This window comes from Falco rusticolus, chromosome 13, assembly GCF_015220075.1.
Source record: "Falco rusticolus isolate bFalRus1 chromosome 13, bFalRus1.pri, whole genome shotgun sequence".
Classification (NCBI taxonomy): domain Eukaryota; kingdom Metazoa; phylum Chordata; class Aves; order Falconiformes; family Falconidae; genus Falco; species Falco rusticolus.
This window is the reverse complement of record NC_051199.1, coordinates 15454197-15478851: the sequence shown is the minus strand read 5'-3', so window position 1 is coordinate 15478851 and position 24655 is coordinate 15454197. Positions and strand designations below refer to the sequence as shown.

The 24655-nt window shown below is 37.2% G+C and overlaps 2 protein-coding genes across 2 annotated transcripts in view; both read right to left on the bottom strand.

The window, feature by feature from the left end:
* The window catches only part of CPB1 (carboxypeptidase B1), a 66884-nt gene extending 43299 nt beyond the window's left edge, over positions 1 to 23585 (bottom strand). Inside the window, exon 1 of the mRNA XM_037407139.1 lies at positions 23488 to 23585. The gene's annotated coding sequence lies outside the window, so the exon portion shown is untranslated. The remainder of the gene's footprint in view (positions 1 to 23487) is intronic.
* Positions 84 to 23580, bottom strand: AGTR1 (angiotensin II receptor type 1). The gene is made up of 2 exons (XM_037407141.1): positions 23488 to 23580; positions 84 to 7653 (listed from the first exon to the last, which is right to left on the bottom strand). Exon 2 carries the CDS (start codon positions 7598 to 7600, stop codon positions 6521 to 6523), a length of 1080 nt encoding a protein of 359 aa, XP_037263038.1. The 5' UTR covers positions 7601 to 7653; positions 23488 to 23580; the 3' UTR covers positions 84 to 6520.
* Positions 23586 to 24655: the final 1070 nt, after the last annotated feature.

The following is a 24655-nucleotide window of genomic DNA, read 5'->3' as shown; positions in this document are numbered from 1 at the left end:
ATTTGTCTATCTTGCGATAAACTAAGCATGAGGAGTTCAGGCTAGGTAGGCAAAACTCATGGAAGCCTATATGCAGTCCATTGTCTTCCTTTTCTGGGCATGTAATTATCTCATGGGTTTCTAATGCATAATTTCACTTTTTTTTTTTTTTGAAGGAAAGTTCAACGGTGGCAAATCAGCTGCTAATCACTTATGTGGCCACTGACTAAACATTTGTGGTTATTAATTCAATTTCATAAAAATGGTCAAGTTTAAGTTTGCTTGAGAATATTAGTTGGAGATGCTTGAAAGTCTCCGTGTGCATGTGTGGGGTTGTTCCTAACCCGTAACATAAAAACTTTCAGTATTTTCTTTTCTACTCTTTTTGTTTTCTTATTGTCAATGAGAGAGAAGCTTTTTGGCTCACTTTAAATTAAAAAACAATTTTATTTTTTTTAAACTAATGGCAGAGTGAAATATCTTCACAGTTTTGTATTTGTTCAGCAACAGTCTTTGCTTTCAACCCTATGCTAACAATTGTCACCCTCCAGTTAGGCTGCAAAGCTCCTTGGGATTGTGTGTCTGTCAGGGTATGTATACCTCCCCCTTTACTGGGGCCTGTGCTTGAATGTAGGATCACAGCACTGCCAATATATAAATTTTGGGAATAACTAAAATACACAGAAAATAAGTAAGGTATTCAGTAGATAATCTATAAGAATTTCATAGACCCAGCCTTTAACTGTTTTTCACTTTTTCCAGTGTGTGACACTATAAAACAGAGTATGAAGTAGGGTTTACTAGGGATATGCAAGATTAAATTCAATTTTATTTTCATACAAGTTCAAAATGGAAATATGTGATCCATTTTACCATTCTTCTGACAAACAAAAAAGCACTGATTCCCCTCTTAGTATGCTGGAACCTGATCCCATTTCCACTGAAGCCCCTGTACAATGTGGCACTGCATAGAAACACCAAAGCTTATTCCAAGTAAGTAGTTATATTTACAGCGAACGCCCAGCTACAGGCAGCCTGAGCCTGGCTTTTCAGGGTCATTGTTCATAATGTAGCATGATCCTGTATTTGACACGATATTCTGCGTAAGTCTGTTTCTAGAATTTAATTTAGCTTCTAAAAAGCTACACCTAAATTCTACTTTAAATTCTAACCTGTATATAAGAAAATTAGCAATTTGTTAAGTATCCACTCAAAGGAAACTTCAGCTTAGCCAGTTCTGGCAAACACAAGTGAATTACTGCACTGTTGTTCTACACATGGTTTTGGAGCTAGCTAGGTATCCTTTCCGCTATGAATTGCAGACACAGCCTGTTTGTCTCAAGAGTTTAGGTGGAACTGGGTTAGACTTTGAATTAAAAGGAATGAGGAATGGTGGTATAAAATATTACAGAATTAAATAAAAATAACTTGGTAAGGATGTTATTGCCTAAGATACATAGCTATAGATACACTGATAATAGTGTAGATACAGTAATACACAAACATATCTCTTTGCTTTGGAGTCGAGATGGCTTTCACAAAGACATCTGTTGACGATATGTATGTTTTTAATAATACTTCAGACAATAAAAGTTCTTATATAATAGTAGTGAACTTCTACAATATAAAACTATCTCTACTGAAATAGAAAACATTAACATCTACCACTTCACAAACGATTCTGTGACTCTATGATAATATCTAGTTCTTGTTACTTAATTTACCAAGTACTTCTAAAGCTGCAGGCCATGGCACTACTCCACTAAAAAGATCGCACAATGCTGTTCTTAAACGTGATCTATACCTATTTCTTGAGTGTCTGATCACATCTGCAGAACTTGCCAGTGACAATGAGCTTGACAGCTCTGCCATTAACATTGAGGATTTGTTAGTTCAGCCTTGGCAGTGAGGTTGCTGTTGAAATGGACTTGATTGATAGAACAGTCTGACCACTTTGCACAAGCTGGTGGGATGATGGTCTGGCCAAGCCTGTAATATCATGTAGAACAGCAGAGCTGGGGACCCTGACCTTGTGAGTGGGGCAAGAATGGTCTGATATGTTCTAAACTGAGCAGGACATTGTTAAGAAACTTCAAAAAGCCTCTCAAGAATTTCTGGAAATTTTTGCTACTTAGCTGAAAAATGTATTCTTAGGTTCTTTTTTTCTTTTTTTTTCCCTTAAATCTGTTGCAAAACTAAAATTAAGTATTTACATTTAACACTAAATATTTCCAAAATCAGTAAGTCCCTGCTTTAAGCCTTCTTCCACACCCTCCAAAGTATTTGTTTCTCCTTTCCATGTCAAAATTCTCCCTGGGAATACTTGCACTCTACTGAAAAAGGAGGTCAGTAAAAGGTAAATCATTGCTGAAGCTATGCAAGCAAAACTAAACCAAACCTGGGAATCCTACTGGATTCTTTGCTGCTGTCACAGTTGCAAGTAGATGATGAAAACCATCACCTAAATAGTAATTCGGTTCAAGGACTTTTGGCCTCAGGCTTACTCTGCAGTCTCTTAACCATGTAAACGTGAGGAAATTTGTAAAACTGAGAAGCCAAATTAAGCCCCATTGTAACTGTAATGGTTTTGTTGGAATTTGGGTGAACCAGTGCAGATTATATAGTACCCTTTAGGACAGGCATATAATGGGCAAGCAAGCAGAGAGATGAACATGAATCATATAAAGTACTATCACACAATAAATATAAATAAATATTATGCATGTCCATGTCAAACATAATGTGATTTAGTAATTATTCTGCCAGCAGAAAGAAAGTATTCATTCAAGCAAGTCAACAGAATTTAATTGTGACAGAACAGGAACTGTGGTGCCTGTATTTAGGGCTATATGCTGTCCCCATTAATACTAACTTGAGTTCCTCACACCAGGAAAGCACAAGGACAGATTAAGGATTCGTCGAGTACTTTTATTTTGCTCACCTTGAGAATGAAATTGGATACTTTTAAAAATAACAGCACACTTTTGCATCTTAATTAACTTTATGTTCTTCAAGATAATGGGAGTTTGTTCATAGCTAGTTCTTATTTTGATATTGAGAGGTCTCAACCTGAAGTTGCCCAAAGGTGGCAAAGTCATACAGAGCCAAACCTTATTCCTTTCTCTGTGAGCAAGGAGTAGGTTCTTGCACCAAAGGATACTCTGGCCATCTCCTACCTGCCCCTCAGTTAGGGACCTTACAGCCAAGGGTCCACAAAGGCCAGATCCTGTATTCTCTTACACTGCTGCTCTGCATACCCCATGCACAAGTCTCTCGTACAGTATTTTCAGCAGGCAGGTGGGCAGGGGCATCTAATGTGCAGCAATGTGTTTCTCAGCACCTGCACTGGTCACAGGTAGATGCATGATGGAAGTGGTGTGGGTATGCAACAGGGACTCTTCCATTAGCTGTGAGGTCGGGACTCTGTGGGGATGCCTGAAACTGCAGGATGTGGCTGTACACAGTAACTCTTCGCTCCAAAAGCATCTGCTCTCTGCTGCTGCCCAGATAGAGCTGTTGGTGAGTTTTATCTCTGGAAAAAACTTTTTCTTTTTTTAGGAAACACTAAATTAGGATCCAAATTATTTGGCAGCTGATGACCTCTTTCCTACCCCTTAGGAGAACAAAAATGTCCCAGCATTATTTAACAGCAGCTTTGCCTTCCACTTTCTTTGCCTGTCAGCTCAGGGTCAGTCTTGCCTTCAAAGCACACCAGCTGCAATCCCTTCCTACCTTTCCTGCAGCAACCCAGCCAAATGTGCATGCTCATGCTTTTTCCCCATGAGGCAGACAGGCACAGGTGGCACCAGCAGCCTGGGATACAGTCTCTTAAAAATGCAGGATCTGGCATGAAATGATCAAAACCACTAAGCAATGGATTCTCTGCTGTAATACAGTCATTTTTATTGTTTGTGGTCACTACTGGTTTTTGCTGTTTCTTCTCGGTGATAAATGAGTCCTTTCAGCTAAATACTCAGTTATCACTTGCACAAATACGCTTTGATTTTTATTTTTATACTTACATATATTTCTTCCCTTTGGGATGGCTTTTGTAGTAATGCAATCAATGTTTTGCAAATGATCTACTTCTGTGGTTGCTGGGGACACTGGATTTCAGTGACCAATGGGATCAGCAGGTGATGAGGAAATGCTAGCTTAGCCCCTGTCAAGGAAGTGTAAGTGCCTCCCAGATGGCCGAGTTTGTATTTCATTTCCACAGGAGTTTTGCCACGGGTAAGGATCTCCAGAGCCATCAAGAGGCAGGGGAAATATTTCTATCTCTTTCTGTAACAAATTTTGAGATGAGAAACAAATTTGTGGCTGCATCCAGCAGATGGCAAGCACAGCACGCTGCATTATGTCTGAGAGCACTGTTTCTGCCATGGGAAACTCCCGATGCTGCTCAGCATGTGTACGCAAACAATATCATACAGATAAATGGCAAGCTCTGTCAGTCCATCGTCAGCTTACAGGGTGCTGAGACAGTGGTACTGTTCTGTATGCGACTTATAATGCATGTGATTATTGCCATATTCATTTTTAACAAATGGCTGTCTCACATGTAAGAATAGATGTAAACTACATATAAAGCATTCTATATAATAATTTAACTGTGTCATTAAATGACACCTTCAGGTTTCAAATTCTGAGATGCTAGCCTGCAATTAAATTAATGCACTTTCATTAAAGGTTTAAAGTTTTTTGTAAGATACAGCTTTAGAAGTCTTACTGAATCCTCACAGTGCCTTGTGACATATATAAATAAAGATTGTTCCAATTTTGCAGCTGGAACAAAGGCAAAACTGAAGACACTTGCCTTAAAATAAGTGAATGAAAGAGCAGGAAGAGGCAAAAGATTCCCAGACACTGCTGTAGTCTTTTTTTTTTTTCTTTTAAAATTATTAAACTATAGAAATAACATTTTTGTTGTTTTGATTTAAAATAATTCCCTAAAGTAAAAATAATTTAAAATATTTGTGCATATGCAAGAGACTGATAATCAGAAAATATGGATAATTCAACCTGAGACAGAGACACATTAGATATACAATTGTCTAGATTATAAATATTGCAGCGTCTCAAGGGTCATGAAGTTGTCTGTATTCTTAAGTTTTGTTATGGTAAAAAGCATTTATGAACTCATCTATCTTTGAAGACAATAAATGAGTGTGACTCAAGAATAAGTATTTTCTGGAGTTCATTATTGGAGGTAAAAAGGATGTATGAGGATATCATTAGTTGAAACTTCCTACAGTGCTTATCACCTTCCCCCCCCTCATTTGTATGGGTAGTTTGAACCAGACTTTTGTTCTGATTTATGCTAGTATAAATTTGAATTTTTTCCATACATATAAAAAAAGGTTCTACAGGAAGCAAATTCTCTAGGCTTAGTTATGTATAACAGAGAGAAATTCCATAAATTCGAAGAGTAAAGTTTGCTCTCGGATGTTTTGTGATGTGACTAAAAGCATTATTAGTTAAACCACAATGAAAGTATTGTCACAGTTTTGCTTATCATAATGTGAGTTTATTAAATGTCCAGGAATTTGAAAAATTGAGTAGTATTGGTTAGCTGGTAATTTCTCTCATTGAGTGCCCTGGTTATTATACAAAAATAGTTTGCAATTTTCTGATCACCTCTGTCCCAGAATTCAGTTTTCAAAAACAGACTTTAATTCACACAGGGTATGGAATCAACCCCCTCCATAAGTAATGTTCTTCAAAGTCAGCATGGCATATTATGAGGAAAGGTTGAGTGAACACCATTTTTGTGTGTCTGTGTATATATATATATATATACTTTTTTAAACCACTATAAAAATACCCACTGGGATATAAATGTAAATTTATGAAGCAATGGTTGAAATCTATGAGTAGGAATATAAATCTAAAAATATCTTCTATATTTAATAAATATGCATTTAATGGAATATATTATTATGAAAAAATTGTCATTTTAAAAATGAGAAATAGTAGCATAAATCAGAATAAGACCAATTTCAAGGGCCTTAAATGTCCATTTGAGTTCAAAATTGGGCCCCTCTATATGGCATACATTTGAAAATATATTATAAATAAGATATTACATTTATGTCATTAAAAAAACCCCAACAAAACAAGCAGCGTAGCTCCATCAACTCCTTGAACAAAATTTGGAATATCTCATGTAAGTGCATAATGGGTCACTTATAACTCATGTAATTTATACAAGCTTTTCCTTTAAAAAGACATCTGAACTTAAGGTTAGGAGTTTTTTTCTATCTTTTGTAGTTCTGAGTTAACAGCAGGATGCTGGCAGAAACTCTGGCGTGCCTGTCCACCATTATAAACAAATGAAAACCAAGCAATCCTCTTCACAATGTAAAATAAAAGGCCACTGCTAAATCTTTACAGTGTGATTTCTCTGAGGTGATCTGATGTTTCTGTAATGAGCAGTAAGCTGTGATGGTCAGGGCTGCAGATGAATTTTGTCGTTCTTGCTGCTTCGTTCACAAGGTTGTCAAAAAAAAAAAAAAAAAAAAAAAGTATGTTACAAAACACATCACTCTGTGTCGAAAGGCCCAGCAGTCTTTTTAGTGTGCAAGCGTATATTATCTGGTGGCCTATATGAGAGTGAGCTCATTTTTGTTGTTAGGCTTGGATGTGCACTGACATTTGGTGGAATGTATTTTATTAGCTGAAGAAAGTATTTTTTAAAGTTTTTTCCAAAAAAAACATAAAAAAAAGGATTCAAACAATTGTTAAAGTAAGCGATGCAGATGGTGAAGGGCATAGCTGTATCCACAATATCAGTGATTTTGCAGTCTGTTATTACATGTAATTGAATTAATACATCCAGAAAAGTGAACACTTGATGAGGAATCCAGGAAAAGAAGAAGAAAAATACTATTGCTACAATCATCTTAAAAATATCATCATTTCTGGTCTTATGTTTTTGAATTTGATATGCCTTCTTCAGGGTCTTCCAAATTAAGGTGTAGCTTGTTAATATGATCAGAAAAGGAATTAAAAAGCCCAGCAAATTTTTGGATAAACCTAACCCCACCCGGAGCGTTGTGTTATTGTTGTCATACCGAAAACCACAGACTGTCATGTTCAAGTTCTCCGCAAAGAATATATTACGGTGAATGATGACGGGCAAACTGGCCACACCGGCAAGAAGCCAGATGGCAATGCAAGTTATTCTGGCAACAAACATGGTACGTCGAATTCGGGACTTCACTGGATGTACTATGGCTAGGTACCGGTCAATACTGAGGCATGTGAGGAGGAACACGCTGGCATACAGGTTGAAACTTATCCCTGCTGATGCTAACTTACATAAACAGTTGCCAAAAGGCCACTGGTACTCCATGGCTGTGTAGGCTGCCCAGAGTGGCAGAGTTATTAAAAAACACAAGTCGGCCAGTGCCAGGTTTAAAAGAAAGATGCTGGCTACTGTTTTTAATTTCATGTAGCAGTAAATGACAATAACGACCAGGCTGTTCCCAAATATGCCTATGATAAAGATGATGCTGTAAACAGTTGGAACCATAATGTAGATGTAACTGTGCCTTCCTGAAATGGGACAGTCGACATGGATTCTTTTAATGTTTTCTTCAGCAGAGTAATTTGGAATCATTTTGATCTTTTCAGCTGTAACCTAGTTTCAGGGAGAAATTATGAAGTTTACACCTAGGAGGGGAAAAGAGGAAGAAAATATTATTCATTACAAGGATTAAAATTTTTTAAAGTTTCAATTAAATGTCAGGTTTTTGTGTTTAACGCAATGTGTCAATGTCTTTGAATTTAAGATATTAATTAAATTAATTAAAGACTTGAAGCCAGCTTCAAGTGTTTTCTTTCTATTTTAATATAGACTTTGCAGAATAAAACTGAGGTAAGAATGTTATGTATTGGCTGATCATCATTCCATTCTTTTTAACATAAACAAAATCAACAAAGTCCTTTCAATTAACAAGGTTCTAATTTAAAATAAGACCGGTTAGTGAATGTGTGTCATAAAATAATAGAGATTCAAAATAGCAGATAACTAAATTCAGAAGAGTCTTTAGGTTATTTTCTTTCCATAAATAGGTGATATATATAATGAGCAAAGTTACTCAAATATCTCAGAAACTAAACTTATGCACTCTGAATACTATTTCTTTCTGTAAATGCAAAGTGTAATGCATTAAGAGAATAAGTGAATTCAGGTTAGGTATGCATTTTGATCTCTGATGTGAATCACTATAAATTATTTTTTTAAATATTTACCTTAAGTTTTTGAGACTTTTTTTTTTTTTTTACAGTGAAGACACTCACACAATCTAGTGTTCTGTTGTACCACAAATACCTTAAAGATTCAGAAGTTACTTAACTCCCCATCTGGCTTGGAACTATGGTATTTAACTACTAGTGAGGGAAAAAAATAATCTGTGATGTGCTGATCTGCTGCATATTAATAACTGTAGAAAGAGTTTAAGAAGGGCACAAGGGGGAACAACAATTCCTCTTACCTGTTCAGTTACCGACAAAATTTATGTATCCAAGAGTTTTAGTCTTAGTGTAGGAAATTTTTTTCTGAACTGTATTAAATGAATGGCAACAGTATGAAACCTCCTTTACAGGGCAACTGTTCGGTTTGCCAGGCCTTGTGTGTTCTGCAAGAACGATTTCCTTATTAATGACTTCTGACTTTAGGAAGAAGGTAATAGGCTGTGAGTCTGATACTAAATCTTTTCCAGACTCTAAAAATAGACAATCTTTTCTCAAAAATAGTGGATATTTAAATAATAATTATAGGGAGTTACTATTGCAGTGTTTATTCCTGTCTGCAGGATCTTGACAGCTGTCAGACAAACCCAGCTCGTGCTGCCTCAAACAGAGATGAAATGAAATACAATTGCTTTAAAAAAAAAAAATCAACAAAACCCCCAACAACAAGCAAACCCCTTATAAATGTAAGTCACTTTTATATATAGATAAATATACACACCCTAGGACCCTGGGTAGTACAGATGCATTCGGTCAGAAAAGATGCCTGTCATTATAGAAATATGGGCTATGCTGTTATGGAGGTGGTGGCTCATTATTTCTGTTGTTCAGTACCGATGTTCCAGTTAAATGCAGAATGCTACTTTAAGTGTCTGACATGTTCTTGTTCTGAGACAAACCTTATTCCAAATGGGTTGACTTTTTAATAGGGAAGAGGCATGGATATGTCTTGGCAAAGCCCATGCAGGAAGTCTGAAGAGAAGCCAGGAACTGAACCCAGAATATGGGTTGAAGACAGCACCTTGTGAGCAAGGTCACCTTCTGGCTCTAAATTTATGGTTTTAAAAGACTCAGTATTTCTCTATCTTAGCTCATGTTTTATTACCTGTTTGCATTAATAACCTGAGCTTCATAATAAATGAACAAAAATAATTCGTTTCCATAAAGGTAGCAGGGTAATTTCAAGATTTAGGTTCTTGATAATTCTGTCAAGTTAGGAATATCTATTGATGCAAGTTTTATTAGTTGCATTCAAGATGTGCAACACAACACATCCTAGTCTCTCCAATTAATTCTGTGAATTAGTCTTGTTGCCTCAGTTGGTACAGATACCTCAAAATGACATCAGCTATTTTTGCCACGTTTATGAAGTTAACAAGTCAGGCAAATACGCTGTCACACATGATCAGAATGTTGTACATTTCTTAGTAATACATCCTGAGCAAAACTTCCTAGCTTTCAAACTGTGACAAATCTAGAATATATGGTGTTTGGCTCTGTAGAAGATCATGCTATCTGTAGGACAGGGAGAACAAAAAAAAAAAAAAAAAAAAAAAAAATCAGGATAAGTCCTCTTATCTCATCCCTTGGTTGTGAAAGTACCCACAGAAATTTGACAGTGACTGATACATTCTGCAACATCAAGGTCTGACAGTATTTGCCCTATCCCAGCTACATACCAGTGCTGCATGGTCTATTCATTATCATAGCCTTCGCTCACTTACATACCCACTGAGATTACATGCCAGAGCTTTGCACTATGAAACTGTAGTGAAGTCTCTACTAAGAAAATCACCACTGCAAGTTAGACTTGCAGTAAAGTAGATCAGGGCCCAGTTAAGGCTGAGCAAGACCTTTCTCTGTGACTAGATGAACAAGCTGGTGGTGCTATTTGGCAAGTGCATCCTGCTCTCTGTGTACTACCTGGCAGACTCAGTTGCTAAGACTAATGTAGCTGATGGTGAATATTCCCCCTTCAATGGGACTGTTTCTGTGCAGTGCTAGGTACCAAGGCACTTTTCTTGGCCAATTCATCCACCCTTGGTGTAGTGTGTTTCATTGTCTAACTTCCAGTTTCCCTGTTCTGCCTACATGGTGGCCTGTACTTTTTTTGTGCCAGTAGTAGCTTTAGTTGATGCAATTAATAGCATATGTACTTTCAAGAAAGTGTAATAATGATTATATTATGTTTTCAGAAATGTGATAACTGAGTTGGGTAAACTTGTGTCTGACACTCTAAGGTATTGAATTCCCTGAGCTTATTTTAGAGTGCTTGGGAATTAAAAAAGGCAGAACAATTCCCATGAAGAAACAGAAAATTGGTCAGGAAATAGTATGATACTTCAATTTATCTGTGTAAACCTTCCAGAATTAAAAGTTCTGGTAAAACACTGAAGTCTGTGGAATTGTGCACAAGATGTGTTTTTTATGTTTTCAGTTTTAAATTATACTAAAGAATTACAATCAATAAAGAAATTATCACTATTTTCAGCAAGTGAAAAGGAAGCACAAATGCATAATGTAGTTGCTTTAGTGTAAATAAATACAGATTGCCATATGTATATCTGAAAACAGCTTGAATGTTACTGTGAGAATGAACCTCATGAAAGCCCTACATTTGAAGCACAGTGAGGAAGGCACCAATAATCCCAAGCTGAATTTCTAAATTTCCTGGAAATTTTAAAGTTTCAGAGCTAGCCTCAGGTAGATCTGCTGCCTTGAGGATATCTGTGACTTCACAGCATTAGGAAAAGCTTCAACACAGGAGAAGTCATCATTTGTTTTGGAAGGCAAGGGACCATAGCAGTGCACAGTGGTGCGACAGGGCAGCCATGGTGATGTGAACTCCTTACAGGCAATGATTTCTTTTCTATACCACTGTCATTTTTGCTGTTATTCTCACTTGCCACAGCTTACCTGCTTGTCCCAGGATCATGGTTATACACATTTTATGCAAAGCAGATACTTCTACATTGGAAGTACACAGATTGTTTAAAAACATTACAGAAATAGATGGCTGGTACAGCTTTATGCTGCCAGAATTCACCAGAGCAGCTTAAACCAGTTAAATGCAAGTTTTGAAACTGTGTGCATTGATAATTCCATTTAAAGAATCTCAAATGATCTGAGTTAACGTAATAATAATTGGATCATTTTAAGGCTGATACACATGGAGCTTTTTCTAGGAGGATTGAATTGATGCAACCGTGAATGATGTGGCAACATCAATCTCAAAGCAAATTATCTGGTGAGCAGCAAACCCCTGTTGTACGTTACTGTCCTGTTTGACCTTTTATCTTTTTTAATTACAATGATTATAATAAGTCACTGATAATGAAATGCTTCAGACTGCTCTACCAACTATTATTCACCACTCTGTTCATTGCTTCTGTTGGGTGAACATGCGTCCTAATTAAACTGCCTGTGGAAACGACAAGGGATACTGAGCTCATGCAAGGTAAACAGCACTTTGCCTACTGAAAGATAAGACAGCACTGATTGTGGCTTTCTGTGAGAGCTTAATCAGCTATAAATAGGTAAGCAGGTGTCACAAGTCAGATTTTAAACAAAAATGTGGTTTTGATATTTGCTTTGACAAAGGCTAAATAAACTCAGGCTGAGCAACCCTGCCACAGTTTAGCCACCTCGCCATTAGGTAATATGAGGATTTTTTATTTCTGATGGTAGGTGGATTATTTGCTTTTCTTACAGATGAGAAGATATTTCCGTGTTTGAGGACGACTCATTCTATTTTTATATAAAATTACTGCACAGGGAGAAGAGAGGCTGAAAAATGTTTGGAACAATGTGTTCAATGTATTAGCTATGTTTATTTCTTTCTGGTGGCATAAGCTTTTTTCCTTTATCTTGAGAGTTTAGTCCCATCCTCCCTCTTTCCCAATTTCTTCTACCTTCTTCTAATTGCTGAGAAACTAATGACACTTCCCACATGCTTTATTTCACAGCCTTTTTTATTTTCCTATCCAGCAGAATCACCCCCTTTATCCTCATTGCCTTAACGATTATAACTACTTCTACTTTGTATGCCTATTTCAGCATCATCTCTGCTTTTCTGGAGTTCCTGAGCAGTACCACTGTGAAGCCATAAATTTACCTTTCTTCTACCCCTTATTTCTGCTGCCTCTCTCCTTCTAACAGTCTGTGTTCCCCACTCACAGCTTTCCTAAGTGTTTTTAGTCCAGAGTTGATAGGTGCATTGTGGAGGGTGAGAGAAATGCAAACACTTGGGTAAAAAAAGGCACATAATTCAATCTACTGTGGCCTTGCAGTGTGCTTAGGCCTGCTGCGTTCACTGCCACTATCTTCCACAGAGGTCAGTGTCTGACTTCATGGTAAACGACAATAAATCAAAATGTTACTGAAATGGAACTGCAACAGGCAGTATAGGACCAGAGCACTGTCTGTATATCAGGTCATGAGCACCAAGAACGGAAAGCGAGCTTCAGAAGATCTGTATTAGTAACTGTCAAGCTGGCTGTTGCTTTTCCAGTTTTGGATCAGGAGGTGGTCTGACATGAGAACAAACAATTTGCAGGACCTTGTACTGGCCTGTGCTTTTTCATTTAATAGCTGTCCTCCCGGTCAGTCTTCCAGGAAGCAACTGCCAGTCTATTGAAATTGCTGTTAATTTTGTGGTGTAGGTTTTTTTTTTGTTGTTGTTGTTGTTTGTTTGTTTGTTTGTTTTTGAGTAAAGTATTTTATCTTTAATTCTCTAACCTGTATGTGGATTCTTTGTGCCTTCCCCTTGCAAGAACTGAGGCTGGCCTGCTTTGTTTCTGCTGGCTCTTTATACCTGGAATATAAACTGCCTATGTTCTTTCTAGGATCTGGTTCTTCTATAATATCAAAACTCTAAATTGCTTATTAACTTATTTTGTGCTACCAGAGCTAACTGCTTTATGTACTCTGACCTTCCTCCAGCATACTTCAAAAGAGTCTGTCCTTCTGTTTATTTGTGGGTTTGACAAACCTTCTGTGGGTTTGTCATTTATTCTGAAAAGAATGAACATCTCTCTTGTGTTTGTTTTCATAGACTGCTCTCATTAACTTTCCCTTCACTTCCCAATTATCTTTCAACTGTACTCAGTTTGTGTCATAACATTTATGTGAGAAAAGGACAGATGAAGGGGCTTTTTCCTCTGGGAAAAATCAATGCTGGTGGGATGACTGAACGGTGGAAGTGTGTGTGTGATTTTGAATGATGGGGGCGGGGTGGGGGGAATGTAAAGGAAAAGGAAAGTAACACAGTTAAGCACAGTGACTTTTAAATCGCTTGGGTTTAACTCATATATTTTGACCACTAGAGGTCTGTATTTCCTATTTTAAAATGATAGATTTGCTTTATATTCAAGTACCACCACTTTCAAAATATCCTCTTCCTTCGAGATTATTTCAGATGCAAACACAAGGCAAAATACCCACCATTGAACTTCTACATTTATATAATGTACTGGAATGAACTATTTTAAGTTTATTTTAGTATGTACTAGCTTATATCTAATTTCCTTTATTCTAGTGCATTCCTGGTTTGGCTAACCTTCAGTCCAGTTCTTGTACCTGTAAGTCATGGAACAAGTTCCTGACATTTTTTCAAAGACATATGCAACTTAACCTCTCCAAAGTTTCTGAGCCAAATTAAGAATATTTTAAAACTAACTAGGCATGTTGTTAATCATACAACTTTTTTTTCCCCAAGGATCAGCCAGGGAGTATTCTTTAAAGTAATTCTAGGCAAGTCTAGGTTAACTTGACTCAAACATGTATTTCCCTTTTTGGAGGAAGATACTGTTATTGTTAAAAATATAATTTCAGAACTACTTCTGATCCCTGCCCCTCTTCTCCTCCCCCCCACCCCCCCTGCCTTTTTAAAAGGGATTTAAGGAATTTTTGGAAATTGAAAGGCAATGTGGGCCTACACATTTTTTATCTAAATTCCAAATGGTGATTTTTAGACTTCAGGTGCTGTATATATTTCATGAATTGTACATAATTTCACAATTGGAAAATATAAGCATCTCTAACACTTTTAAGCTCTCTTCTTCTCACCTTTTTTACTAATATACCTGAGTTTGTCATTACTCCTTTGGTCAGTGTCTGTTACTCTGTCTCAAATTATTTTTTTTTTACCTAAATAGTTCTCTGACGCTAGTAAAGGCAAACAGCTTTCAATCCAGATAGAGAAGGCAGGTGTTACTGTAACACTGTTATGGTGACATTTATTTTATTGAAACTAGTAGATGAGAAAAGTAGAACAAAAAAAAAATTATATTAACAATAGTCTTGTGCCAGACACGTAGATATAATCAGTGTCTTGTCCTATATTTATGTCAAATGGCTTCTACAGTGTCAGCATATCTATGCACTTCAGGGATGTTTGAGTATGAGCATATGACATTTGTATCTTGAAGCTGCTAAAAATAGGAGCATTTACAGGGAATAGAAGTGATATGTAGAAATAGAAAACTAGCAGGCAGTTGGCTAGATTTAAAATGCAGAATAAAGAAAACAAATCTTCGCACGCTCAAGGACTTTGTGTTAGAAATGGATGTGGCAAAAAATGGTGTAAAGTGAAAGGCCATCTCTACAACGCTAATTTACAGGGCTGTGCAGAAATAACTAAAATCTGAGCACTTTGGGGGGACATTAAATGCTAAATAATACTACAATGTAACACATGACAAAATTTTTGCATGCTCTTTGTAACAGCCCACAGTGTAATAATGTCACAGTTAGAATTCTAGCAGTTGCAGCAGCAGTGAAAGTTTGGTAATTTTTGTGTACTCTCTGTACACACTCTCATAGTACTTACAGAGTCCAGACACATTGAAAGTATTTCTTCCTGTTACTTAGCTCTTTTGCCAAAGTTAACTCTGCCAATTCCCTTCTCGTGTATGGTTTCTTTTTTTTTTTCTTCCCAGAAATCCTTGGGAAATCCTGATGTACATATTGCTATAAAATTTTACTTGCAGATGTTAGTGCCAAGGCAGGATTGCTCAACCTCACTAGAACTTAGGGGTCTAGTGAATGCTAGCATACCAATGATTAAGGGTTTTTTTGTACAAAGATTTGTTGACTGGTTGATCCACACAGCACGCATTATAGTTAGCCAAAAGTCTTTCAGTTGACAGTAAGTTCCAGTATTTTAGTTTATAGGTTTTATATTTCAGATCCTTTAGGTCTAAAAGTAAACATTGTTTTCTGGGAGTTTTTCCTCTATAAACATGTAATTTTTTTCTCTGCTAAGGGGATGAAAAACATTCTTAAGTTCAATAAATGTAGAACTGGACTCCAAAACACTGAGGGATTAACCATTCTCGACACGCTGTGTATTTATCTAATGTCTTGGAGAAGATCGGTGAGGTGGTGGTTTTAAAGATCACTGGTTCTGGCTTGACAGTGTACCTGATACTCCAGATATCTTAGATTTTTTTCCACACAATTTTCTGGTCTCTTTCTTTCATGTTTATCCATCAGAGCAATCTCTGTTTTCTTTCTTTGACCACAGCTGCACAAATGCGTTGCAAACCCTCTGGTGTTTAATATGTCTTAAGAAATGTGAACATAAAATTATCTGCACTGCAGTTAACTTAAAACTGGAAAGATAATTAAACAAAGTAAAATATATTTCTAGCTTAATATTTCTAGTTCAGTACTTCTGAAACTGGACATGAAAACACTGAGCTTCAGAAAAGACTCCTGAAAGGTGAATCTCCACGTGATATCCCCTTGTGTCAGTCACATCAGTTGCTCTGCCTTGACAGGAATGATGATCGCCTTTTCCTTATCTAGGTTATTAAACCTATAGCTGAATGAGGTTTTTAAATATGAAAATTTGTTATATCAGGATGAAGTTGCTCTTCTTGTTTATACCCCAGCATAAAGAATTGCCTCTTTCTCAGAGGCTGAAGACACTTGGACATATTAAGACTTTGAAATGAAGGCATTAACGATTATCATCAATCTAGCATGGATTTTTGCAGCTCTGTTCTAGCCATTAGCTTTACCAAAAAGGAAATTTATGCCCTCCTAGGTGATAAAAATGATCAATAATCAGCAGGCTATCCTAAAGTCTGCCTACCAAGGACATGTCATCTCCTCATATTGCTAACAATGCTATTTATTGCACATTAGATTCCAGGAAATAAAAGATAAATCTATTCCAGGTCAAGGTCGGACTAGAATTTCTAAGGTTTTTAGCACTGACATGAAAAGCTTTTTTTGAAAGACAACACAATACAAGGTACTGTTTTATTATGAATATACAGCTTACTGCACATTTGTAACTTTAGATTTGATGCTTGGTTATGTAGTATCTTTAGGGTATTTGGATGTACCCAAAAGAGTTAACACTTAACAAGAATTAAGCCATCAAGTCCCAGAACGAATAAAAGTGAGATTAGTTTGAGCTGTGAAAGGTTACGTGCTGCATGGTTACTTTCTCTGAATGATAGTAAACAAATGGATTAACACATTTCCTTTATTGCAGCTGGAATTGCCTATATAAAATATAGTGTGCCCCATGTGATCATTTTTAATAAAAGACAGAAATCAAATTCAGGTTTGTTAAGCGAGTGAAATAATTTGATGAATTTTAAGTTTCTATTCTAATAGCTTAGTTCCATGGAATAAGAAGTTTTAAAGTATCCTTTTTTTAGTTACACAGCAATGTACACAAATGTAGTTTCTGGATACCTAACCACACACCCAAAATTTCTAGTGCTCCCATTTTTTCCATATGGAATGAACCTTAAGCTTCTACTGTGAACTCCTCCAACCTGAGAATAAGGGATTTTATATTCATTCTGCGCTTGATCCAAATCTGTATTGCAGCCTTTTGTATTAAAAAGGCTGTGGAGAGGGAAGAGAGCAAAAATCTTACTGAAATAAAAGGCACTGCTGAAAGCCCTTATGCCCTCTTTAACAGAACAGATTGGATACAATGTGTGAGATATCTTACCTCCTTTCAGATGATATATAAAATCACCAGTTGACCTACTGGACATTTCATGTACCTATTAATCTGCCTTTAATGTTATACAGCTGTCTTCACTGAAGCTTGTGGGTGCCTCCAGAAGTATACCAAAATAGCAGTAACAACTGTTCCTCCTTCCCAGCTTGTAGGAGAAATACTGTGTTATATTACTGTGATTTCAAGCACAGAGCTTAATAAGGGGTTACAAGACATTTTCCATGCTGTTTTGTCTCTGGTCATTCTTATTTCTTGCTGGAGTGACTGTCTTTGTGCAATCAACACTGAAAGAGTTCTTAGTTTCACTGTCCAGATAATCTCAGTATTAGTCAATGGCTTCACCGGTCAGTAGAAGGTAGCTATCACCTGGAGAGTGGCCTTTTGAGAGGAATAAAGTCTGTCTCCACTAACTGCTACGAATGTAAGATGGACCCCTTCTCTTCTGCTGTTCAAGGAAGAGGTGATGCTCTGAGCAGCACAGAGATGTCTAAGCAATTAGCTTGTTGCTTTACTGGTTTTTAACTACATCTGAATTTATAGAGACAAGTTTCAGTTCTAGATGCAATTTGTGCTAAGAACTGCTGAAGTACTGGCTTTGACAGGATCAAACAGCACTCGCAAATAAAGATCCTTTACAGAACTGAGGATCTTTAGTTTTGTAAGCCTATTTTGAAATTCAGAACTATTGAAAAGGTGTCAATATGATTACCAAACTGAGATCACCTCCAGTGCTCAAGGAAAGGCAAGGCAGGTTTCCTGGATTTCTCTTCTTATAGGCTGATCTCCTTCTGTGATTAAACCAGCCGATTTGTCTGTACTTCAGCCACTTGTTCCCTCTCTAGTTTCACTGAGGCATCAAGACACTTGCCTTGCAGCAATGCTGGGGCTAGCCTTTTGATGGAACATGTTCCCACTGCGAGCTTTTTATCTTTAAAACTTCTTGAAAAGCGTGGAGTGTACAAACGTAAAAAATCCTCTAGCAGAAATGCATCATTTCTGTTACCAAAAGGCACAGTCTGTTGTAAAAAGGAATCTGCTTTTGCTAACTTAAAAAAAAGCACGTAGTTACTATGTGTTTTTACCATGTAGATGTTACAAAGCTCCTGAAACTCGGCCAAACTTTGGGAAACCTACCCTCAGTGGAGAGGATGATGCAGCTCCTACTAAGGTCACTACAGACTAGGTCAGGCAAATGCTGGAAGTCTCTCATGTAGATTGTTGCTCTTCTGGTGTTGTGTGAATGAGTTTTCAGAGAAGCATGATATTAAGGGGATAGGCAATATGGAAGATGCAGACAGAACATTTTGGATGGGTAGAGGAAAGAGACTGGGCTTTGCTAAGGAATCCAGACACAAAGGTTTTAATGAATTAGATGCATTAGGAAAGAGAGAGTTAGATCATCTTTTGTTAAAAGACACAATGAAAATTCACAGAATATGGAAATTATTTTTATACAGTAGAAAGAAGTGAGAGGTTGGTAACCTCATGAATTATGTATCTTACTTTTGGGAGCCAAATGAAATCCTTGCCTCTGTAGAGGTTATTATTTGGTTATTGTTTGCATTCTGGGATTTATCATTTGATGGTCACAGTTATGGTGTAAGTAATGTTTTGGGATATTGAGAGTAACAGCTATTTACGTAGACTATGGCTTACAGAACTGAGACCCAAAACATTGTGTCTTATGGGGAATCCTTGCTCATAGACTGTTACCGCAGGACATGAAGACATGTGTACATATTGGCTCTTCCTCCCAGTTTTTGCAGCATATAAAACTCTAACATTGTATTTTAAGTTGAATGCTAAAATATTAGAAATGTGCATCACTTAACATGGCTATTGGCCAAAGCAATTTCTGCGACACAGGCTCTTCTTCTACAGGGATGCGGTGCTACTTCCACAGGCAGCTGTGAGAAGCAACAGGTACACAGTTCACTTCTCTAGACTCCACTGCCTCCCGTGATGAAGACTCTCCATACTCACTGCTTTTATTGATTGAGGTAAGCCAATGACAAAGGTAAATGGTTATATCTTTTAGTTTACTATGGGTAGCTGTACTGCAATGGAGTGTGTCTGAAATGAAACACACTGTGCCATGAAACCTGGGCCTCTTCTGCTTTTTGGTCCAGGGAGGAAAAAAATGCGGTGAAGGATAAAATGCCTCTAAAATTATGTTAAGAATGTAAAAATAACAAAATTACATGTGCCATTAAAGATAGAAAATAAGTATAATCATAGAGAGGCAGACAGAAAAAAAATAAAAATACCAGTGTAGCCCGTTAAGGACTGACTGTAAGAAAGGGTCTTACAATCTACTCTGAAAGTCCAGGTACTGAGTGAGGTCAGTAAGTATATGCTTACCAGCCTCTGGGTGAAAACAGGTAAAATTTCCATAAGTTTACACTCCTGGATACATTAGTGGTTGTTGATAATTTAGCAGAAAATGGGATTTCATGCATCCCAATTAGAAATGATAATGTTCTAAAATGGTTAATGCATGGTGACATGCTCACAGCAATATCCAATCACTGTCAGAATCTTATCTTTCACTAGCAGAGACCACAATAAAAAAATGTAACAGAAAGGCCAAAGCTGCAATTGTTTCCTCATGAAAGAAATTGCCTATTTCTGGGACAAAAGGATTTTTTGTAATCTTTTTCTATTTTATAGCTTTACTGTGAAGGACTCAATCAGTGGTGTTACTAGTATAAAACTACTGAAAGTGATGTTTTAATTAGGTTTCCGCTGCTTCTTCTAGGCAAAGATGTTTGTAGGAAGAAGGGTATGGGACAGTTAACTACTTTGTAGACAAAGATGGGAGGTGATAGGACTTTGTGGAACTTCAAGTTAGTCCAAATAGAGGCTTCCTTGCTTTGTCCTAGTAGTTCTGTTTACTCAGGGACAAGGGTGCTGTCTTGCCTACTCTCCCACAATCATGTTACTCTTCTGCTAAGCCAGAAGATGCAGACGCAAAAATTAACATTATGTATGTAGCTTAAGATACTGAACAGCTTTTCTTAGTTAAAAGTGAGATAATAACCTGACGAGCAATGAACTCTGCAAGGTAACATTACTTCTGCTTTTCTGGTACAAGGAACTGCCTTTCCGTACTTTCTTGTAAAATAGTAAGAAAGGTGCTACGGGAAAGCTTATGTACATGGATTTGCTCCAAGTTGTGCAGCAAATGGGTAATGTTTTGATGGGCTTAGAAACATTCTGATGTGTGTGAGGCCTTACCTATACATTAACCCTCAAAAGACGTTTTCCTGCCATGAAGCCAAATCATCAAGGTGGAGCCACGATGCACCTAAGTGGTCTAGAGGCTTAATATGTAATCTCTTCTGCAGAATGTGCTTTTTATTTTTACTCCCCCACCCTCCCGCAAAAATAGAAGGCAAGTGTAAATTAATGAATAACAAGCTTTAGACATGCACTGTGCAGAGCAATACAGTTAAATCTGCCAGAAAGTGAGAGAGAAAAGAAACACATAAAATTCTCTGCTTCTGCTCCCGGAAATTGAGAGATCTGTCTCCACAGTGTTCTACTTTCTAACCTAATGGAAATTAGATGAGTTGGATGAGAGTAGTTCATGTTGCACATTGTGATCTAAAAACCTCTAACAAATCACATCCCTGTTTCTTACCTACCACCAATGTGGTTGAAGTGACTGATAGCTTTTGTTCCGAGTAATGAAAATGTTAACTGAAAAAGAAGCAAACACACAGATGCAGCATGTCTACGTGGACACAGACACACCAGTGTCTAAAGTATCTGTCATGTTAACTAAACCAACTAAAGTGGAAGTTTTATCATTACATTTCTAATACCATGGCTAGTGATTTCCACCTAACTTCTCACTAGCCAAAGTGTTATGGCTTTGGGAAAAATCAACTTCATGTTGAACATTTTTTTTCTTTCTTTTGACTTTGTACTGAAAAATAGCATTTGGCTTACTGGGGAAGCAAAAGCAAATGTATTGTGGATTTGTGCAAAGAAATGGATGTTAGGTTTCAACACGTTTTGTTCAGAGGAAGCTTTGTCTTCCATGTGTCATAATTCAGCCATACGTAATAGGATTTGGTTCACTGTGTCTGATTGAAACACTTGATTACTTTCCTTTTATATAATTAATTTAGGTATCCTTACAGTGGGAAAATATCACACAATGGCAATACGCCTCAGAAAAGACTTTTCTTCCTTGAATGAGAATATTAGGAACAGCCTGGAGGGAAAAGTTAAAAGATTAAAAGCAAAGGATCAGCATGGAGGCTTCTTAATGAATACCTCATTAGGGTCAGAGAAAGGGAACCAAAGGCAGAAAGGAAAGAAAACAGCATGAGTAACTGGTAAAGTACAAGAGTTTATTCAGACCATCAGACCAAAAAAAAATCTTTTAAAATGGTAATGCAGCTAAGCCCAAGAGAAGTTAGTATCATTGTAACTGTTAGTAAGTATAACATGGAAAACAGAGGCCCAATTGTGCTTTCACTTGCACAAAATTCCTGTTAAAGGCAGATCATTATGAAGAATAGAAGAAAATTTGAGTAGCCAAATATAAAGACAAACAATGTATCTGACTTTTGTACAAGTCAATTGGACTAGTGAGATGCTAAGGGGTTAATCAAAGAGAATGAAAGGTCAAATACAGACACCTTAATCCATGTCAGTGTGAAAGGTATCACCCATGGAAAAAACAAGACAGTGTGATCCTTCGTGCTTCATCTGGAAGGCAGCACACTTAATAGAATGATACCAAAATAGATTTTCTGTCAAATTTGTACAGCTTGCTTCCTGTTTTTTCCCCAAAGTAAAATATATTGCTCCAGTAAAATAAAATTTATTAGTGTGAACCCTCTTTACTGTCCTGGCTCTGAGACATTCCTTGTGGATACTAAGGACCAGCAACAGAGGAAGCAACCCCCCCCCAACTTTGTTAAAAGCCGGAGTGTGAGCTAAGCTATGATACTGTAAATCAGTGCATCCCCAACGAAGTGCAGTCTTAATTCTCAAGCAAACTGCACAGATGCCTGGAAAGGGTAACATGGTGCTCTCCAAAAGGTGCCACATGAGCTTTACTTTAATGCTAGGAAAATTACCGACTGAGCTGAGCAAATGCTTGGATGTATGGCTGTCCTGTCCTGACATTACTTTTTTGGATGGTATGTTTAAGAACATGGAACAGCATTATAAAATATATCTGAAAGCAAAATATTTTTGAACCCTTTTAATTTGAAGTGCTTCTTAGGAAGGCCATGGGTAAAGAAATATCTTCTACCTGAAATAAAGCCTGATTTGAGAAAAAGAAAAACTGTCTTACCATGGTAAGCTGCTAATAAGAAAGCCAAAAGGAAAACACTATAGACAGAAATCTAACAGCAGAACAAGAGTCCCACTCTGAAAACACATGTTGATTCCTGTCCTATGCTTTTCATTTCTGATTGTTGTACATTAAGCAAAGAACCTGAGGAGGGAGGAAATCCTGAGCGATGTGAGTGGTAGCAGCCTAACTCTTAGGCTCAATGTACCTCAGGGCTGGGGGGGTGGGGGGAATTGTAAAAATTTTTAGGCTTGGATAACAAGAATGAGGGGAGAAAGGAGAAAAGGCACAAATCAATAGAAGTTTATACAGAAGAACATTAAAAGGTACACATCCTATAAACTTGGATTGGGAGGGGTATGCATGGATCCTCAATAAACAAGTTCAGGCTGCATCTTTGTACGTGCTGCCTGCTTCAAGTGAAGAGTCTGACCAGGCTGTACTGATGCTAAAGCAGGGTGAAATGGAAGATAACTGCCAAAAAAGCGTCTTTTAAAGGAAGTAAACGAGTGAATTTTCTCCCTTGAATAAGCCCTCTAACATAAAAGTATAGCTGTTCAGTGGTTTTCTGTAATGTGTTACTATTTGTTTGGGTCCCTCTGAGCTAGAAATGCTAAGGCACAGTACTCTCATTCAGTGTATCCCTCTCAATTTTCAGAAAACTGAGGGGACTCAGGAATGGTGTTTTATTTTCTATTTCTGTTCCTATACTTCATCTAGTGAGCATTCATTCCACTAGCCAACAATCTATCAGTAACTGACAAACTTGTATGACCTAGAAGTAAAGAAAGGAATAGGTGAATTAGCTGAAATTAGGTGTTTGGTTAAATCATTCTTTATTCTAGCCATAACTCTAATTATAGCTTTCAACTCAAACAGTGAAATACAGTCTAAATGTTGACCTTGCCCAAATTCAGTACCAGTTTCTTTAGATATTGCCAGTTACCTTTTGCTGTAGCCCACTTTTTGTCTTGTCTTCAATCATGCCACTCACTGATGCATTGCCAATCTGATCTCGCCTTCCTGCTGTGAGGTCGGCTTCAGTTATTACCCATTTTCTGTACCTGTAAGAAAAATGCTACTCAACTACAATAAAAGGAGATAAACGCCACAAATAGTAACCAAGCATTCCAGCTAGCGTTGTTATATAGCAGACACCTGGACGGTTTTGCTATCAAACAAAACCTAAATGGAATGAAAATTGTAAAAGACACCTGACAGCCCAAAATTTGTAGTTCTTTCAGATGATGGTGCAACAGAGAATACTAACAGCATGCCATTTGGAGCGTGATATTTTCCTACCTTTAGTTGCAATTCACTTGAAAGCTCAAAGTAATTTTAGTATAATCCATCATTTCTCTGAAGATAAGGCCATAAATTATTAGACCAGCCATTCTATTTCATATGTGCTTTGTCTCAAACAATCACTGCTGTTAGGACTTAGCCAAGATAACCTCTTTTCACTTGTTTGTTACAGCTGAGGTAAAAAAAAATATCAAGTTCAAGTATCATAACTCCCCTTGTTTGTCAGATTTGTTAAATTCCCTAAAATGTTCATAAATGACATAGATTCTTCTAGGGTACATCTGTCAAATTATTTTTTAGAAGATGGTACAGAACATGGTACAAGTGGTCTGAGCACAATGACTGTCTATTGGTGAAAGTGATCTTAGGAGACAAATTGTTGATGGAAAGGGAACTAAAAGAAATATTGTGGTTAGCAAAAGCACACTAGCTTGCTTTTCAGACCAGAAGGAGAAGACTGAAAATGATACTGTGATAAGTAACTTTCTGTGCAATTGTGGCTGTATATAAGAAAACAGCTCTGCTGGAGCCTTTCTGATCTTCAGGCTGCAGCATCTGGGCCTCACGCATGAGCTCTATACACCTTTAAGATCAAAGAGTAAATGACATTGCCACCCACTCAAACTCTCCAATGTATTTGAACTCGCCTCATGTATACATGCCAAAATTTTAACTTTACATAAAATTTTAATTCCAGATAAGTAGCTGAGGTTTAATTATCGGCAAAGCAACCTGTTTATTCCTGTTAGTATGGTGGAAATTAATACCACATTAGTGAACAGAACAAAGTAAGTCTTACTTCCACTTTC

What these genes read in the sequence shown, in the direction of transcription:
- AGTR1 (XM_037407141.1), bottom strand. Translation starts at nt 7,600, where the DNA reads ATGATTCCAAATTACTCTGCTGAAGAAAACATTAAAAGAATCCATGTC.